This window comes from Mastigoproctus giganteus, chromosome 5, assembly GCF_048544385.1.
Source record: "Mastigoproctus giganteus isolate SK-2022 chromosome 5, ASM4854438v1, whole genome shotgun sequence".
NCBI classification, from domain to species: domain Eukaryota; kingdom Metazoa; phylum Arthropoda; class Arachnida; order Uropygi; family Thelyphonidae; genus Mastigoproctus; species Mastigoproctus giganteus.
The window spans coordinates 116141127-116160145 of record NC_143579.1 but is presented as its reverse complement, the minus strand read 5'-3'; the positions used below and the strand labels follow the sequence as shown (position 1 = coordinate 116160145).

At 37.7% G+C, this 19019-nt stretch overlaps 1 protein-coding gene across 5 annotated transcripts in view; it reads left to right on the top strand.

The window, feature by feature from the left end:
• LOC150085655 (catenin alpha-like) overlaps nt 1–19019 on the top strand; it is a 499984-nt gene that overhangs the window by 368369 nt on the left and 112596 nt on the right. For all 5 annotated transcript variants that reach the window (XM_090374159.1, XM_090374158.1, XM_090374157.1 and 2 more), the window contains one exon: nt 16384–16565. In XM_090374159.1, coding sequence (XP_090230285.1) covers nt 16384–16565 — 182 coding nt within the window. The remainder of the gene's footprint in view (nt 1–16383; nt 16566–19019) is intronic.

Genomic DNA, 19019 nt, shown 5'->3' with positions numbered 1-19019 from the left:
TGTACCAACTCCCCTAGTCATTTGGAGCTCTTTGACTTCCTCTCTTTGCAACTCGACTTTCTCCAATCCAAATTTCCTACCAGTGAGGTAATTTTCCTTGGTGACTTTAATGTTCACAACTCCGGCTGCCTTCCGTTTTTTAGTCACACTGACCCAGCTGGTCGAGATGCTGAGGCTTTTGCAATTACTTAATGACCTTGCACAGATTATATTACGTTCTTAGCGTTTTTTCACCAACCTTTCATGGAGTAAAATAAAATTAAAATAAAATAAAACAAAACAAATCTTGATAACTATATTTACAATAACCTGTATTTACAAAATTAATATACGTATTACAATATTAAAAGTATTAAAACACAAGATTAAAATGCATTAAAATATACTAAGTTAAAAGCGATAAAATCCCGTAAAATGCATTAAAATATACTAAGTTAAAAGCGATAAAATCCCGTAGCTTTCAAAGGCTCCAGCCTTCTTCTTCAGCAGTACTCTCTATTATTCAGTACACCTTTAAATATCAGCAGGGTAATGGTAGGCATCACATGTTTCCATTCTCACGTGTTCCGCTCTCTTGCATTGTGGAACCGGAAGTGGCTCGAACGGAAGTCGTACGGAACCGTTCATCCTTTTTTAGGATAATAGTCTCTAAAAGGGGGTGAATCCGTATACCCCTATCCCTATTAATGTTGGTTGTAGAGCTGATCCGCAAACTCTCGAGCCACTTACGGTCCCAGAACCTATGCGCCCGATCGGTGATAGTGGCATCGTCTGGGGAGATCTGGTGCTGCTTCTCCCAAAAATGTTCGGCCACGGCGGACTTGTCATATTCCGCATTTCTTATTGCTTTTTTGTGTTCCCCCAGACGATCTTTGAGACGACGTTTTGTCTCCCCTACATAACATTCCCCACAATCCGGGCATCTAATATTATATACGACCCCACTAGCATCCTCTTTTTGAATGGGGTCCTTAACTTGAGACACAACTGTGCGCAGTCTTCGTCCCGGAAGCTGCACACAGCGTGTCTGATATTTTCTTAATACTCTAGTTATATAATCCGTCAAGCCCGGATAATAGGGAATGTATGCAGTGGATACTGGTATAAAAGATTCATCTCTCCTCTGATTTTCATTAATAAATTTATCTATAATCCTCTGGGGGTAACCACATTTAGTAAGATCCGCCGTGACACGTTCATACTCTGCTTTCCTATCATCGGAGTTACTGCAATGTGATTTCGCTCTATTAATTAGCGTTCTTATCACACTGTTCCTATGATGGCTGGTCAGGGCTGAATTATAATGCGTATATGCCCTTTACACATCGTTTTTCTAAAGACTTTTGTCTTTAACTGCTGGTCTTCCCTACAGACCAACACATCCAGGAACGGCAGAACTCCTCCATCTTCAACTTCCGATGTAAATTGTATGAATTGGGAGAAGCCATTTAAGATATTCAACACATGATCTTCACTCCCCTTCCGAACAAATGTAAACGTATCATCCACATATCTTTTCCAGGGGCGCATAGGGAGAACACTAGCATTAAATATTCTGGTCTCGAGCTCCTCCATAGCTAAATTTGCTATAATTGCGCTAATGGGGGAGCCCATAGCTGTACCATTAACCTGCTTATATATAATGTTATCAAAAACCATAGTGTTACTTGAGAGGCACAATTCTATACCCTTCCTAATATCTTCTGGATTAAGTTGCGTCCTAGTATTTAGGGTAGTATCCCTCTGTAAAACTATGTTTGCACACCACACTCCGTGGTCAATAGGAATACAAGTGAATAACGATTTTACATCAAATGATATCATAATTTCATCCTCTTCTATACGCTGGCTCCTAATAAAGGGCACAAATTCTTTACTATCCTTGATACTATATTCAGAGAGTCCTACTAGTGGAGACAATAGTTTGGCTAGGAAACCCGAAAGTGCATACGTCGGACTACCTATAAATGAGACTATGGGTCTGAGTGGCACTTCTACTTTGTGGATTTTGGGTAAGCCATAAAACCTTGGCATTTGGCTACCTGTAGCATGTAGTGTCCAATATTGTTCTTTAGAAATCTTATTAGATTTAAGCCAACTCTGCAACATTCCGTTCACTTGTCGCTCCAAACTAAGGAGTGGACTCTTCTGGATAACCTTATAGGTTGTCTGATCTTCTAATAAGCTCAACGCTTTATTCTTATATACTTCTTTATTAAGAACCACCGTTGCTTTGCCTTTATCCGCGGTTAAAATTATAATACTATCATCTTGTTTAAGGTTTCTTAGTGCTAGTTTTTGCTTCACATTAAGATTGGAAGGAGCACTCTTAGCTTGACTAAGGATGGCTGCTATTTTCACTCGAGCTTCATTAGCTATATCTACGGGAAGTTTATTTATGGCCCTTTCCACACCCATTGCAATTTCTGCAACGGGTATTCTGGGCGGTACCATGGCAAATTTTGGTCCTAGATTTAGGACATCCAACTGCTCTTTAGTTAGTTGTTTATTACTCATATTAATTACAAAATCCTTAGTAATATTATCATTATTGCCTCTCACCTTACTTTGTTCTTTAAGCCTGTCAAACTTCCTTATTTGTCTCCGTTTATAGCTATCAGAAATATGCTTTACTTTAGTTGTCACTACACTAATCACACCTGATAGGTGCATCGGTGTCAATATATCCCTTATTCCTTCAAAGCACTGTCTTTTTTCTTTCCTAATATTATGTAAGTCCCTATGTAATTTTCCAATCCATATATTTAAGATCTTCTTATGATACCATCTGGCGACGTTAAATAATCGCTCATCCTCAAAACGCTAAGAACGTAATATGAATATACCCAACCTCAGAGGCCTATTTGAGGAGTTATTTCGATGTTACGGCCATCCAATTATGCAGTGCATCAGGGAGTTTCAGAGACATAGTGTCAAGGAGGCTAAACAGGAACAACATTTGAGGTTTGCACACCGATGTAAGACACACAAACTTATACCGCGAGGCTTTCTAACAAAGCTACCTTTTGAGGATGAGCGATTATTTAACGTCACCAGATGGTATCATAAGAAGATCCTAAATATATGGATTGGAAAATTACATAGGGACTTACATAATATTAGGAAAGAAAAAAGACAGTGCTTTGAAGGAATAAGGGATATATTGACACCGATGCACCTATCAGGTGTGATTAGTGTAGTGACAACTAAAGTAAAGCATATTTCTGATAGCTATAAACGGAGACAAATAAGGAAGTTTGACAGGCTTAAAGAACAAAGTAAGGTGAGAGGCAATAATGATAATATTACTAAGGATTTTGTAATTAATATGAGTAATAAACAACTAACTAAAGAGCAGTTGGATGTCCTAAATCTAGGACCAAAATTTGCCATGGTACCGCCCAGAATACCCGTTGCAGAAATTGCAATGGGTGTGGAAAGGGCCATAAATAAACTTCCCGTAGATATAGCTAATGAAGCTCGAGTGAAAATAGCAGCCATCCTTAGTCAAGCTAAGAGTGCTCCTTCCAATCTTAATGTGAAGCAAAAACTAGCACTAAGAAACCTTAAACAAGATGATAGTATTATAATTTTAACCGCGGATAAAGGCAAAGCAACGGTGGTTCTTAATAAAGAAGTATATAAGAATAAAGCGTTGAGCTTATTAGAAGATCAGACAACCTATAAGGTTATCCAGAAGAGTCCACTCCTTAGTTTGGAGCGACAAGTGAACGGAATGTTGCAGAGTTGGCTTAAATCTAATAAGATTTCTAAAGAACAATATTGGACACTACATGCTACAGGTAGCCAAATGCCAAGGTTTTATGGCTTACCCAAAATCCACAAAGTAGAAGTGCCACTCAGACCCATAGTCTCATTTATAGGTAGTCCGACGTATGCACTTTCGGGTTTCCTAGCCAAACTATTGTCTCCACTAGTAGGACTCTCTGAATATAGTATCAAGGATAGTAAAGAATTTGTGCCCTTTATTAGGAGCCAGCGTATAGAAGAGGATGAAATTATGATATCATTTGATGTAAAATCGTTATTCACTTGTATTCCTATTGACCATGGAGTGTGGTGTGCAAACATAGTTTTACAGAGGGATACTACCCTAAATACTAGGATGCAACTTAATCCAGAAGATATTAGGAAGGGTATAGAATTGTGCCTCTCAAGTAACACTATGGTTTTTGATAACATTATATATAAGCAGGTTAATGGTACAGCTATGGGCTCCCCCATTAGCGCAATTATAGCAAATTTAGCTATGGAGGAGCTCGAGACCAGAATATTTAATGCTAGTGTTCTCCCTATGCGCCCCTGGAAAAGATATGTGGATGATACGTTTACATTTGTTCGGAAGGGGAGTGAAGATCATGTGTTGAATATCTTAAATGGCTTCTCCCAATTCATACAATTTACATCGGAAGTTGAAGATGGAGGAGTTCTGCCGTTCCTGGATGTGTTGGTCTGTAGGGAAGACCAGCAGTTAAAGACAAAAGTCTTTAGAAAAACGATGTGTAAAGGGCAATATACGCATTATAATTCAGCCCTGACCAGCCATCATAGGAACAGTGTGATAAGAACGCTAATTAATAGAGCGAAATCACATTGCAGTAACTCCGATGATAGGAAAGCAGAGTATGAACGTGTCACTGCGGATCTTACTAAATGTGGTTACCCCCAGAGGATTATAGATAAATTTATTAATGAAAATCAGAGGAGAGATGAATCTTTTATACCAGTATCCACTGCATACATTCCCTATTATCCGGGCTTGACGGATTATATAACTAGAGTATTAAGAAAATATCAGACACGCTGTGTGCAGCTTCCGGGACGAAGACTGCGCACAGTTGTGTCTCAAGTTAAGGACCCCATTCAAAAAGAGGATGCTAGTGGGGTCGTATATAATATTAGATGCCCGGATTGTGGGGAATGTTATGTAGGGGAGACAAAACGTCGTCTCAAAGATCGTCTGGGGGAACACAAAAAAGCAATAAGAAATGCGGAATATGACAAGTCCGCCGTGGCCGAACATTTTTGGGAGAAGCAGCACCAGATCTCCCCAGACGATGCCACTATCACCGATCGGGCGCATAGGTTCTGGGACCGTAAGTGGCTCGAGAGTTTGCGGATCAGCTCTACAACCAACATTAATAGGGATAGGGGTATACGGATTCACCCCCTTTTAGAGACTATTATCCTAAAAAAGGATGAACGGTTCCGTACGACTTCCGTTCGAGCCACTTCCGGTTCCACAATGCAAGAGAGCGGAACACGTGAGAATGGAAACATGTGATGCCTACCATTACCCTGCTGATATTTAAAGGTGTACTGAATAATAGAGAGTACTGCTGAAGAAGAAGGCTGGAGCCTTTGAAAGCTATGGGATTTTATCGCTTTTAACTTAGTATATTTTAATGCATTTTACGGGATTTTATCGCTTTTAACTTAGTATATTTTAATGCATTTTAATCTTGTGTTTTAATACTTTTAATATTGTAATACGTATATTAATTTTGTAAATACAGGTTATTGTAAATATAGTTATCAAGATTTGTTTTGTTTTATTTTATTTTAATTTTATTTTACTCCATGAAAGGTTGGTGAAAAAACGCTAAGAACGTAATATGAATATACCCAACCTCAGAGGCCTATTTGAGGACTTGCACAGATTGTTCATTTACCTACAAGAATGCCGGACAATCCTAACCATACAGCCAACACGCTTGATCTTTTTCTCACAAACAATCCTAAGTACATGGTCGAAGTGAGTGGTCCTTTACGCACCTCAAATCACAACTTTGTGCTTGTCTCTTCTCCAGTAGAGCCATTATCTCATGGCTATTCCCAACCTCATATTGTTTGGCATTGCAAGAATGGAAAATGGGATGACCTGTGAGATTTGTCTTCTTTTCCTTGGTTACTGTTTCAAAACTTTTGATGTCAAAGTTTGCTCATGTCATGTCAGTGAAATTATCCTTGTAGGAATGGAATTCTTTATTCCACACTCCACTTTAAAACCTTGTCCTTTATCTAATTGTTTAGATAAAGGTTGCGTATCGCAATTGGCTTGCTTCCAATTCTTAAGTTTCATTTTCTGCTTACACCAAAGCTTGCAACAATTGTAAAGCAGTTATTAATCAGTCCAAACTAAATTTTAAACAGGCTAAGAGTAGAAAACTTGCTTCTTGCCCTAATGGTAGCTGAGCATTCTGGTTTCTTGCCAAACTTATTGGCCGCAACGTCTGCCCATCTCTGCTCCCACCTCTGTCAAAATCAGATGGTACTTTTGTCACTTCAGCCAAGGATAAAGCTGACGTACTAGCATCCCGCGTTTCTTCCAACTCATGTATTAATGATCTTGGTAAAACACCTCCCACCATTCCCAACACACCATTCAATGCCTCTTGTAGTCTTTCTTCAAAAGGATGTCAGAAGAATTTTGACGAATCTTGATGATAAGAATGCTCCAGGACTCATATCCAGCCAGTTCCTATAATGGGTGTCAAATCCCTCCCATCCAATTATTGCTCCATTGCAATTACTTCTACTCATTCTAAAGTAATGGAAAAATCAATTAACCAGCAATTCTTAAACCCTTCCATCTGATCAACGATCACCAAAATGGACTCCATTAGTGTCGATCCACTGTTGATATTCTGGCTTATGTTACCCATTTATCAACAAATTCAATGGAAAAGGTCAGTGAAACACAAGAGTTGCTTTTGACATCTCAGTATTTTGTTTGTGTTTGGCATAAAGGTCTTCTAAATAAATTTCCATTTTATGGTTTGCCAACTGTTTTTTTGTAATTGGTTATCCAGTTTTCTCTCTGATCGCTCACTGAGAGTGATGATAGATGGCTCTCTGTCTTCTAACGTCTCCACTAATGCTGGTGTTCCCCAAAGGTTCAGTTCTTTACCCCACTCTTTTCCTCTTGTATATTAATGACCTTCCATTGACTGGAAAATATCCATAGTTTTGCCGAGGACAGCATATTGCACTTTGAGAAACCATGCCCTGCTCAATCATCTTTAACTTCTCAAATATCTGCTACCAATTTCTTTAATGCCAATCTTCAGGTAATTCTCCAGTGGGGCAAAGACAACTTAGTTGATTTCAATCCTTCTAAAACTCAGTCTTGTCTTACATCTAGCAAAAAGGATTCTTCTACTCCTATGCTTATCTTTGTTGACACTCCGATTTCTAGGCAAGATGATATATCTCTTTTGGGGATTACTCTGACTTCTAATCTCTCTTGGCAAAAGAGAGATTAGAAGTCAGGGTAAAGGCGCATAAGTTCTGGGACCGCAAGTGGCTCGCGAGTTTGCAGATCTGTTCAACAGTAAACATTAATAGAGATGGAGGAACACGGATCCATCCCCTCTTCGAGGCTACTATCCTCAGAAGGGATGAACAGTTTCATATTACCCACTCCCGAGCCATTTCCGGTTCCATAACACAACAGAATGGAACACGTGGGAATGAAACACGTGATGAGTACCGTGAACCTGCTGGTATTTAATGATGCACTGCAGAACAAAGAAAAATACCGCTGAAGAAGAAGGCAGGAGCCTTCAAAAGCTATGGTTTTATTGCTTTTAATTTAGTATATTTTAATGTATTTTATGGTTTTATTGTTCTTAACACAGTATATTTTAATGTATATTTTATATATTTTAGTTGTAAAGTTAAATACAGTTTTTGTAAAATACAGTCAAATATAATTTATTATAAATACTTAGTTATCAGGATTCCAGTTTTCTTTTTTGTTGTTTTTTATTTCTACATAAGGTTGGTGGAAAACATTTAAAACTACAATATGAATATACTCAACCTCAGAGGCCTGTTTGAAGAATGGTAATGGTTTATTTTCCTTATGAAAGTTTATATCACTGAGTGTGCTGAATAGGCTGTGCAGTTATGTTGCTAAATATACTTATGTCTGCTTTCTTTTATTATTCGATGAGCATTTCAATATCAGATTCTCACCTGACAAGCTACAAATCTCACCCCCCCAAATGTAACAATTGTCCTCATCATCCCATAGTTTAGTTTTATAAACAAGGTTGTGAACTTCATAATCTTTGTTACCTATATTCATTATAAATCTCACACACACACACACACACACACACACACACACACACACACACACACACACACACACACACACACACACACACACACCAAGAAACCAGTGTTATTTGTTATTATTGCCATATACTTCTGTAGCTTGATGTGACATGCACCACCTTCTTTGATAAGCTTTCCACCAACAAAAAAAAAAAAATATAAAATAATAATAAAAAATAATAGACTGCAGCAGGTATATTCCCCTATTCCTCTTGCAGAACAGGGACCACTTGATCTACCAGGAGGCTCCTTTGTCTGGCCCTCACCTGATATTCTACTTTATCCTATAGATGTTCCATAAGATTTCAAGTGGAACTCTATACTGGCCATTCCAATGTGAAATGGCCAGTACTGTGTAAGTGTGATGGTGTTACTGTCATGCTCCCATTTCGTTATAGTATCATCAACAATAAACTTTGTTTAGAGTACATCAGAAGTGGCCAGTCTTTTCCTGCAGTGTACCACATATGTTGAAAATGCATCATGGGTCACATAGGTTCAGGTTCCAAGAACTACTGGAACCCTGCCCCCCCCCATGCCACCACTGATAAGCATCTGAGACATCAAATGTTTTTTCTAACTATATAAAGCAATTTTATTAAAAAAAATAATCCAATTTTACATTTTTATAAAATGAATTTAATGTACATTAAAGAATAAATGTTTTTCTTCACCATATCAACATTGTGGGAAGCTTTTTAGTGCCCCTACTTACCTGTGCTAAATTAAAACTAAAAGGCAGTAAATAGGTCCCAATAAATAAGGTTCCTGTAATGCTGAAACTTGGGTCATGCTTTCTGGTAATAAAAGGGAAATTTATTCTATGTTTTAGTGCATTTCAAAATATTTTCAACACAGAATGCACATACTAAAAATACTGTCACCCTACCCCCCAGAAATTATTCGACATGTACCCTTTTGTTTCTTAGCTATATGTTTTTGTAAATGCTATGGCTGCAGCCTACTTTTTTGTGTAAACAAGAGTAAGAAAAATGGGAAAAATGTGTGTCGCTAGTTATTTTGTTTTTAAATCACTAGTAACACACATTTTTCCCTTTAGCTTTTGTTTCTTAGCTATATGTTTTTGTAAATGCTATGGCTGCAGCCTACTTTTCTGTGTAAACAAGAGTAAGAAAAATGGGAAAAATGTGTGTCGCTAGTTATTTTGTTTTTAAATCACTAGTAACACACATTTTTCCCTTTAGCTCAGTTATTTGCTCAGTTATTAAATATGTGTAGATCTCACTAGTCTCCAAGTGTGAAGCATGGAAAGAAATGTAAATATTTTATTTGCATTTATTTCTTTCAGAGAGTGAAAACAGTTTTAATATGCAAATTTTGGTAGAATTATTTGGGATATGACGTCACACACTTTGGAAAGTCCTCTATGTATTGAACTTCATTTCTGAATTTTCAGTTTAACTATGTAATTTTTTATAGCTTTATTTTATCCTCCTTTATAATCCTTTATTTTTTCATATCAGGAGGCAGGCCACTCATGCGTGTGTGCGTGCGTGCGTGTGTGTGTGTGTGTGTGTGTGTGTGTGTGTGTGTGTGTGTGTGTGTGTGTGTGCGTGCGTGCGTGCGTGCATGCGGCATGCTCCAGGTTGGCTACCATTAATATACTGCTGGCAGTAGCATGATTTGTCAAGCTGGCATTATGGCATCAAACAATAACACCTCTTTTGAAATCAGTCAGCTCAGCTCAAATGCCTTCTTTATATACTAGCTTGAGTGTCACTTGTTAGGGCTGTGAAGGTCAAATAGTATGTGAAAACAGTGTTAGGATACTTTATGGAGTGTGCATGCGTGTGAATTCAATAAATTAATTAATAATAAATAAAAAAGGTTTTTATGTAATTGCATCCATATTAAGAAGGAAGTCTGGATAACTTCATTCAGGTGCATGCTCTTAGAGATAATAGAATGAACAGTATCAGTAAAATATTTTCATATAGTGATGCAGCAGTGAAAATGGATCTGGGGACTGTATCATGTAGTTGGGAGAGGCACTATTTTCCTCTCTGTCTCTGGACTATTTTGAACCTTGTAAATATGAAATATGCTATGGAAGATTTGCTCTCTAATTTATCAAGTATGTAATTTTAAAATTCAATAGGGGAAACACCATTGTGTAACGGAAATAATATTAATGCATATAGGTAGAAGTAGTTTTTCTGTGTATTGCTCCTCCCACCTTGTTAGCCAGAATGCTTTGTCTTAAATGTATTAATAAGCATGCTGATAAGTGTTTTTCAGTTGAATGAAAGTGAATTGAATAATTGGGCACGAATCAGAGCACGAAACAAGAAATCTGTTCTTGTAACCTCTGTTTACCATGTCTGTTGAAATTAGTAGGGCATATAATTCCCTACTAATACTTTAACATTGAGTACTTTATTCTATTAGACTAAGTTTATATTTATCATTTTATTCAAATTGCAGTCTTTATTGGTAAGTTGATAGAAACATTTCCAGGCTGTAGAAATGCTTTAGTGGTTTTCCTACGAGAATTGCTACTTTGATGTGTGTTGCTACTTTTTATGTGCATTTTTACACTTCTAGTAATATTACTAGAAGGGTAATATGGAATACCTAAGAAAACTGTCCAGTGTACAAATCCACCCAAGAAAATCCCTTTGATGTGTGTTGCTACTTTGATGTGTGTTGCTACTTTTTATGTGCATTTTTACACTTCTAGTAATATTACTAGAAGGGTAATATGGAATACCTAAGAAAACTGTCCAGTGTACAAATCCACCCAAGAAAATCCCCCCCCCCCTTTTAAATAATGTAAACTTTTCAGGGAAAAAAGTGTATTGTATTTTCATTACTACCATGATGTTGTTTTGTTACTGTCTTATTTGCAGAAATGGCTTTAGTGGTTTTCCTACAAGAATTGCTACTTTTTGTGTGCAAGAATAGGCAAATAGCTACCAAATGAGAATATGATCTATGAAAAACACAGAAAGATATAGGAAAATAAAAAGAAGTACTTTTAGCATTAGCATTAGTAGAGGCATTTGATGCAAGAAAGCAAGCTTATGCAGCATCAGCCAAAAAAAAAAAAAAAACCCACTTCCACTTCACCCCTCTGTTCGTTCAAAATACCTGTCCAGCTGAGCCTTAAACTTATTTAGGCTATCAACCTCCACCACAAGGGATGGAAGTCTGTTCCACCAACCAACCACCCGCTGGCTAAAGGCAAATTTCCGCACGTCTATCCTACATCTGTCTTTCCTCAATTTGAATTTATGCCCTCTCAGGTGATTTTTCTGAGCTAGAGGAAGAACCCCATCAGCATTGAGCATGCTTAAACCATTCAAGGCTTTATACACCTCTATCAGATCACCTCGCTGGTGCCTAGTCTCCAGACACTGTAATTTGCAAAACTTAAGCCTTTCTTCGTAAGAGCACCCCTTTGTTCCATTCACTAATCTTGTTGCCCTTCTCTGTACTCGTTCCAGCAGCTCTACATCCTTCTTGAAATGAGGCCTCCAGACCTGTATACAGTACTCTAGGTGTGGCCTGACCATCGCCTTATACAATGGAATAATCGCCTCCTTATCCCTGCTGGAAAAATTCCTGTATATCATTGACAATACTCCATGAGCTACTCTTGCAGCCCGTCTGCACTGCTCAGAGAACTTCATATCTGCCTGCACAACCACCCCCAAGTCCCTTTCATTCTCTACCACTGTCAGTGTAGTACCACAGAGTTGATACGTTGCTCTGGGGTTGCTGTTTCCCATGTGTAGTACTTTACATTTATCAGTGTTAAACTTCATTTGCCACCTCTCAGCCCATCTGCTCAACCTTTCCAGATCCTGTTGCAGCAGCATAGTGTCAGTAGTGTCCTTGACAACCCTGCCAACCTTTGTATCGTCTGCAAACTTGGACATTAAGCCCGATATACCATCATCAATATCATTTATAAATACAGAAAACAATAATAGACCCAACACTGAGCCCTGAGGGACTCCACTAATAACATCAGTCCATGATGAGCAGTGTCCATTGATTACCACTCTCTGTCTTCTCCCCCTCAACCACCCCTTTATCCATAGCAGCAATTTGCCTCCAATGTCACACTGCTCCAATTTGTGTAGCAGTCTTCCATGTGCAACAGTATCAAAAGCCTTTCTAAGATCCAAGTATATAATATCAAAGTTATTCCCTGCATCCAGTTCTTTTGTGACTGCATCATAGTATCCAATCAAGTTGGTCAGGCAAGACTTCCCCTTAACAAAACCATGCTGTGTCTGAGCTATAACTGAAGTCTTGTCTAAATGATCCTGCAGTGCTTCTTTAACCAGTGCCTCCATTAATTTTCCTGGAACAGAAGTTAAGCTCACAGGTCTATAATTACTTGTGTCAGCCTTTGATCCTCCTTTATGAATTGGGGTCACATTTGCACATTTCCAGTCTATGGGTACCTCCCCTGAGTCCAAGGAAGCTCTCATAATTATGGCTAAGGGTTTGCTTATTTCCTTTGCTGCCTCCTTTAATATAACTGGATAGATCCCATCCACCCCGGGTGCCTTTCTTGTGTTTATCTTCAACAGTTTCTCCTCCACTTTACTCCCAGTTATTTCAAGATTCTGTAGCTTACTGCTAGAGTTGAATACACCTCTGGCATTCCCCTCGCTGAATAACTCCTCATGTGTGAATGTCGATGCAAAATATTCATTTAGTTTGTTAACTACCTTAGCAGGATCATCAACACTTGACCCATCAATATCAAGTGGACCAATCTGATTCATCCCCTTCCTTCTAGAGTTTACATAAGTAAAGAACTCTTTGCTGTTTTTCTTTGCATCCCTTGCCAAGGATTTCTCGTAATCTGCCTTCGCCTGCCTAACCTCCTTTGTAACTTGGTTGCATATCAACTTGTATCTATCATAGGCTTCTGTGTCATGTGTTAATTTGTATGTATCCCATGCATTTTTCTTCTCTGCCATATGCCTCATTAGTTCATCTGACATCCAATTTGGCCTAAACCTTGAACAATATTTCTTAGTTGGTATGTAAAGCTTAGTAGCTTCCAAGATAAGTTCTTTGAATGCTTCCCATTTTGAATTTGCTGTTGGTAACATCATCAGTTGGTCCCGCTGTATAGAATTTAAATACTGTCTCAGTCCATCGTAGTCGCCTTTACGGAAGCAATAACCCTTCCCTTTACCCCTAATGGTAGTTACCTCTTGGAGTAAATCCCACTTCAGCACACTGTGATCACTGCCACCTAGTGGTTTATTTATCTGCAGATTCTTAATGCATGAAGAATCACTGCTGATAATCGAATCAAGAGTATTACTCCCTCTATTTGCCTCCCGAACATGCTGATGTAGAAAACAATCATCCAATAAATCCACAAAAGCCCTGCTAGTGTGTGAGTAACCAGCCCCCAAATTCCAGTCAATATCTGGGAAATTAAAATCTCCCATTATAAGACACTCTGATTTACTGGCCCACTCTATTTCCCTGTACAGTTCCTTATTATACTCATCAGAGTCATTAGGCCTATAGCACACTCCTACTCTCAATTTTGATCTCCCAATGTTTATGTCACACCAAACTGACTCCACACTGCACTGTCCAGCGATGTCGACTGGCTTCACTTCCTTGGTTTTTATGTGTTTCTTAACTAATAGCATAACCCCTCCCCCCTTCCTATCCTGTCTATCCTTTCTGTAGACGTTGTACTCCCCAAATTGCAGTTCTGCATCCCTTATATCTGTGTGACACCACGTCTCTGATATCCCAACAATATCTGCCTTCGATGTTTTGAGCAATACCTCAAATTCATCAAATTTATTTACTAAACTCCTAGCATTGGTGTACAAGCAAGTATACCTGCACCTGTTTCTATTCTTAGCTACCCTAACACAACCCATGTGTTTACTTGTACCGCAATGGCTCCCAGCAGTCTCTGAAATACCATGCATCTTGTTTTTCAGGCTTCTGCTCATTCTAATAGAAGCAGTGCAAGAATCTCCTTCACCTCTGCCAGTGGCTACTATCAATCTATTGGTCTTTGTCTCCCCCCAAGCTAGCAGTTTTCCGAACCACCTAACACTGCCTCGATAGCATCAGCAAATATTCTTGCACCCTTTCTATTTAAGTGTATCCCATCCCTGTAGAAGCAATCTCTCCTGTTAACAAGTACAGTCCAGGCTGAAAAAAATTCTACCCCTTGAGCCTTGCACAATCTTTCCAGGGCCGAATTGATCGACAAGGCTCTCATCATATACTCCCTCCTATCGTGTCTGGGCAGAATTGCAGACACTTTCAAATTCAACCCTAATTCTCGGCTTTTGTTCAACAGTGACCTGTACTTGTTAAGTAATTCTGCCGGTCTCCTACTCTTAATATTATTAGTGCCAACGTGTACAACTATATCACTTTTGTGCCCTTAAAAGATGATATTCGCTCTACAACGTCATCAACCTTTGCCCCTGGCAGACATACCCTGGTCCTGTTCCACCTATCTTTTTTACAAAGCATGTTCCCCGTTTCCCTGACAATAGAGTCACCAACAACTACTAGTTCCTTCGGGACCAGCGCATTCTGCCTTGGGGGTTGTCTCTGTGTCACGCGATTACTTAATATTACTTAATATTATTTAATATTACTTAATGCTGAAAAATTTATGATTTCAATGTCTTTGTCAAGAGTCAACCATTGAAATCATAGGAAAGACAGCAAGAAGCAGGGTCTCTGTTTCTGACATGGAATTTATGTAAGCATGTGGTAGAATTGGTAAAGCAAATTTGAATTTGTCAGCAACATGAGTTAGGCCGGCATAATGGCAGAGATAAGCATGGGAGAGACGTACGTATATTTCGTGGCTGACCCGACAGGCACAAAGCTGGGAGGAAAGTTAAAATCAAAAGGGAAAGTGGAAATCAAGTATAACTTACTGAATCCAAAGTGGTATACAGTCAGGGGAACTATCAGAACTGTAGAGGTATAAGTCCAAAAGGGTTATTGAAGCGGCTCAAATATATGTATAGTTGCTGTATACCATGATGACCCGGTGTGTCGAAATTCAGAGACAGTAAAGTTAAATTATTAAAAATATATGTGTTGAGAATACGGAATTAAACATATGAAGGATGAGATCCCAGGATAGAAAGAAAAATAATAGACTTACAAAGTAATGGAAGTTAGTCGCTAAATTTTGTGTAGGCCAGAAAAATAGCATCACGATATTGCATCTGGTAAACTAATGGCTCATGAGAAATAAAAAATAGGAGAGTAGGAAAGTAAGTACTTTTCTCACCTACACAAAGTTTAATGACCAATTTCCACTACTTTGTAAGTCTATTATTTTTATTTCTATCTTGGGATGTTGTACTTCATACATTTAATTTCATATTCTCAATACATGTATGTTCTTTGTAATTTAATTTTGCTGTCTCCAAATTTCGATACACCTGGTTGTCAACCCTTTTGGCCTCATACCTATACAGTTCTGATAGTTCCCTGACTGCATGCCACCTTGGATAGCGCCTCCGTAGCCAGTTGGGCAGGAGCAGCAGTGCATAGCACACGCTTCTTGATTAGACTGCAGTTCGAGCCCGTGACCACCAAATACGGAGGATGCGGAAAGGTCAGGGAATGACCACCACATATCCCTGGAACAATATGGCCATAGTTGCTAATGCTCCTAAAAATCAAATAACAAGAACAACCACTTTGGATTCAGTTAGTTATACTTTATTTCCACTGTCCATTTAATTTTAACCTTCCTCTCTGTTTTCCACCTCTGTCGGGTCAGCAATGAAATATATGTATGTCTCTCCTGTGCTTTTCTCTACCATTAGGCCTAACTGCCATCACTGCCAAATTCAAATTTGCTTTGCCAATACTACTACTACTATGTGCTTACGTATATTTCATGTCAGAAACAGAAGCCCTGCTTCTTGCTGTCTTTCCTGTGATTTCAGTAGTTGACCCTTGACGAAGATGTTGAAATCATAAGTTTTTCTGCATTACGTACCTCATTTTGTTTTTTCTATATCTTTCCGTGTTTTCCATAGCTCCAGTTCCTGTTTAGTAGCTATTTACCTATTCTTGTCCTCTCAATCATCTAACCCTATATATCCATTATGATTGTCAGGGTCCTTTGGCCAATAAATGCGGCGTCCCTAGTCCATAATCCATATTACTATATTTTAATATTCCTCTTCAACCTCTTATAAATACTATATATATATATTTTTTTTTTCTTTCCAGGATGCTTATCGTTATGTATCAGAAGAAGAAAAGCAGAAGATTGCAGCCCAAGTTGAGAATTTCCGTACAGAAAAAAGCAAGTTTGATAGGGAAGTAGCCAAATGGGATGATACTGGAAATGATGTTATTGTGCTGGCAAAGCAGATGTGCATGATTATGATGGAAATGACAGATTTTACACGGTATGTTTCATCCATTTTAACATATGTTCATTACCCTTTTCTATCATCTCACTCTAACTATTAATATGTTCACTGTTTCCCATATTTTTTTTTTTTTTTTTATGTGAACCCCAAACACGAGAGGTATAGTACTTAGTAACGTGCTTGGGTTAAGAGAGAGTAATTTGAGAGAGTGCATTCAATATGCTCTGAATGTTGAGAAATAACAGCATTCCAAAAATTCATAAATATTGGTTGAAAAATAATTATTTGGAATAGCTATAAGCAAACATGTACCTTAGAGCTGAGCTAGAAATCAGAACCAATCTCAAAATTTTAACAAAACACAAGCAAAACAACAAACAAAAAAAAAAAAAAAAAAAAGTGTGTACTAAACTGTAAACAAAACAAATTGCAGAACTCAATCAGTGTGCCAACAGAATCCAGCAATTCATTTCATTTCCCTTTACTTTTTCACCACTTGTATTTCTTTTCTTTTTTTTATAATGAAATATCCAAAACACAAAAGGTATCAAAACCTATAGGACTTAGTACTGTGGATGGGTTGAATGGGGGAAGGATGCCAGAAACTTTGCTCTAGAAACTAAACATAGGTTGTGCCACTTCACTGTATATTGACTGCTTCAAAATGATGGCCTATATATGTTGCTGCATACAGATGCAGCAAATGTGTTAAGTGTAACTTGCCACCCCCCCCCACATTTTTTAAACCAACTATAATAACATGGGTTGGTAAAAAAAAAAAAAAAATGCTTAGAATTCCCCATAAACTTTACACTCTTCCCATATTTGAGAGAGTGCATTCAATGTGCCCTGAATGTTGAGAAATAAGGCTCCTGGAACAGGATATCACAGCAGTCTCATCTTTTTAAACAAATGGCCAATTAGCCTTTTGGTGAAGCCTTCTGTTTGAAAGTAGTGCAATACTAGGGCGACAGATTGCAAGGTTAAGTTTGTTCTATGGTGAGAATTAAGACCATTACAACCTCTATGCAATTTAAACTTTTTGTGGACAGCAAGAATTCATATAGCATCTTAAACAAGAATGTCATTCTTTTTGGTGTAGATACTTAAAATCAAATGCATTCTTTGATACGAATGCTGGACTACTTCGTAATATTTTCAGATTTTTAAGAATTCTGGTTTGTAAATTGTGCCGTATTTTACAGAATTCACTGTAATACACTTAACCCTCAATTTACACGGTAGATTGGTTCTGCAAAAGTATCATGTAAATTGAGACTGACATTTGTATAGAAAATGAGGGGATAGGTTCCGTAACAGTCAGTAATATAATTTACATATTTTTAAAATAAATTTAACACTTTATTTTTATGTATAGATACACAACAAAAATTTAAGGATAATAAATGGGGTACAGTAAAAAAAAAAAAGCCTTCAAAATGTATGAAAACAACAGTTTATTCCATATCTTCATCACTTGTTAATATAGAAACAATCTTTTCTTCCTTTTCAGTTGAAAGTCGTCATTACTGCTGCTAACTTCCTCTACCTCAGAATTTTTTTGAATTCATTTTCCAAAGAGATTGTCTGATTCGGCTCAATAAAATCCATTATCAATGATTGATTTTTATTGTTACTTAATTCACTATAAATCTCTTCATATTGAACTAAGCAGTTTTGTAATTCCCTTCCAAATCTTTAAGCTGCAAGCTGCGATCCATTTTTGGATCAATATTGAGGAAATAATTTTCAAGATTTTTAGCCATTTCCAGTCCTTTACTTATTGTACTGATAGTGAGTGTTGAAGCTTGGTTATCATTATCACTTTCAGAGTTACTGGATGTGGGATTGTTAACCACTTCTACCAATTCATCTTCGTTAAATTCTCTGTCCATCACCAATTCCCCAATTTCAAGAAGGAACCAAATCATTCCTTCACCACCCAGTTGATGTGCCAAATCTGTAAACTGAGAATTCTCTATTGATGGAATGTCATTACCACTTAAAACCACCTCAGGCCAGATAGCTTTCCAGCAGACATTCCAAGTTGATAATCTTATATCATGAACTGTGAATGCTATTATTTTCTAAAATTGTAAATTTTTTCCAAACTTGGCTGGCATTAAGTGTATTGTCAGAATCTAATTCATCCAAAATTTTTGGAATACTCGCTTTATGTAGTATGACTTAAAAGTAAAAATAATACCCTGGTCAAGTGGTTGGATGGTAAGAAAATTAAGGCGGGAACACACTATTATCACATCACAGGACTCTCTACTTAGTGTAAACTGTGTATGTCGTAGAAGAAACATCACTGTAACATAGAGTGACCAGATTAAAAATTTGATCTCGGTGTACTCGTGCTTATGTTTGGGGTATTCATTCCTTGTTTTGGGCTAATTGCATTATATCTTTAAACAAAACAAAAAAAAAAAAACAGTTTTAATAACAAATATTTTATTTTTATATTTTGTTGATTTTTACAAGTTC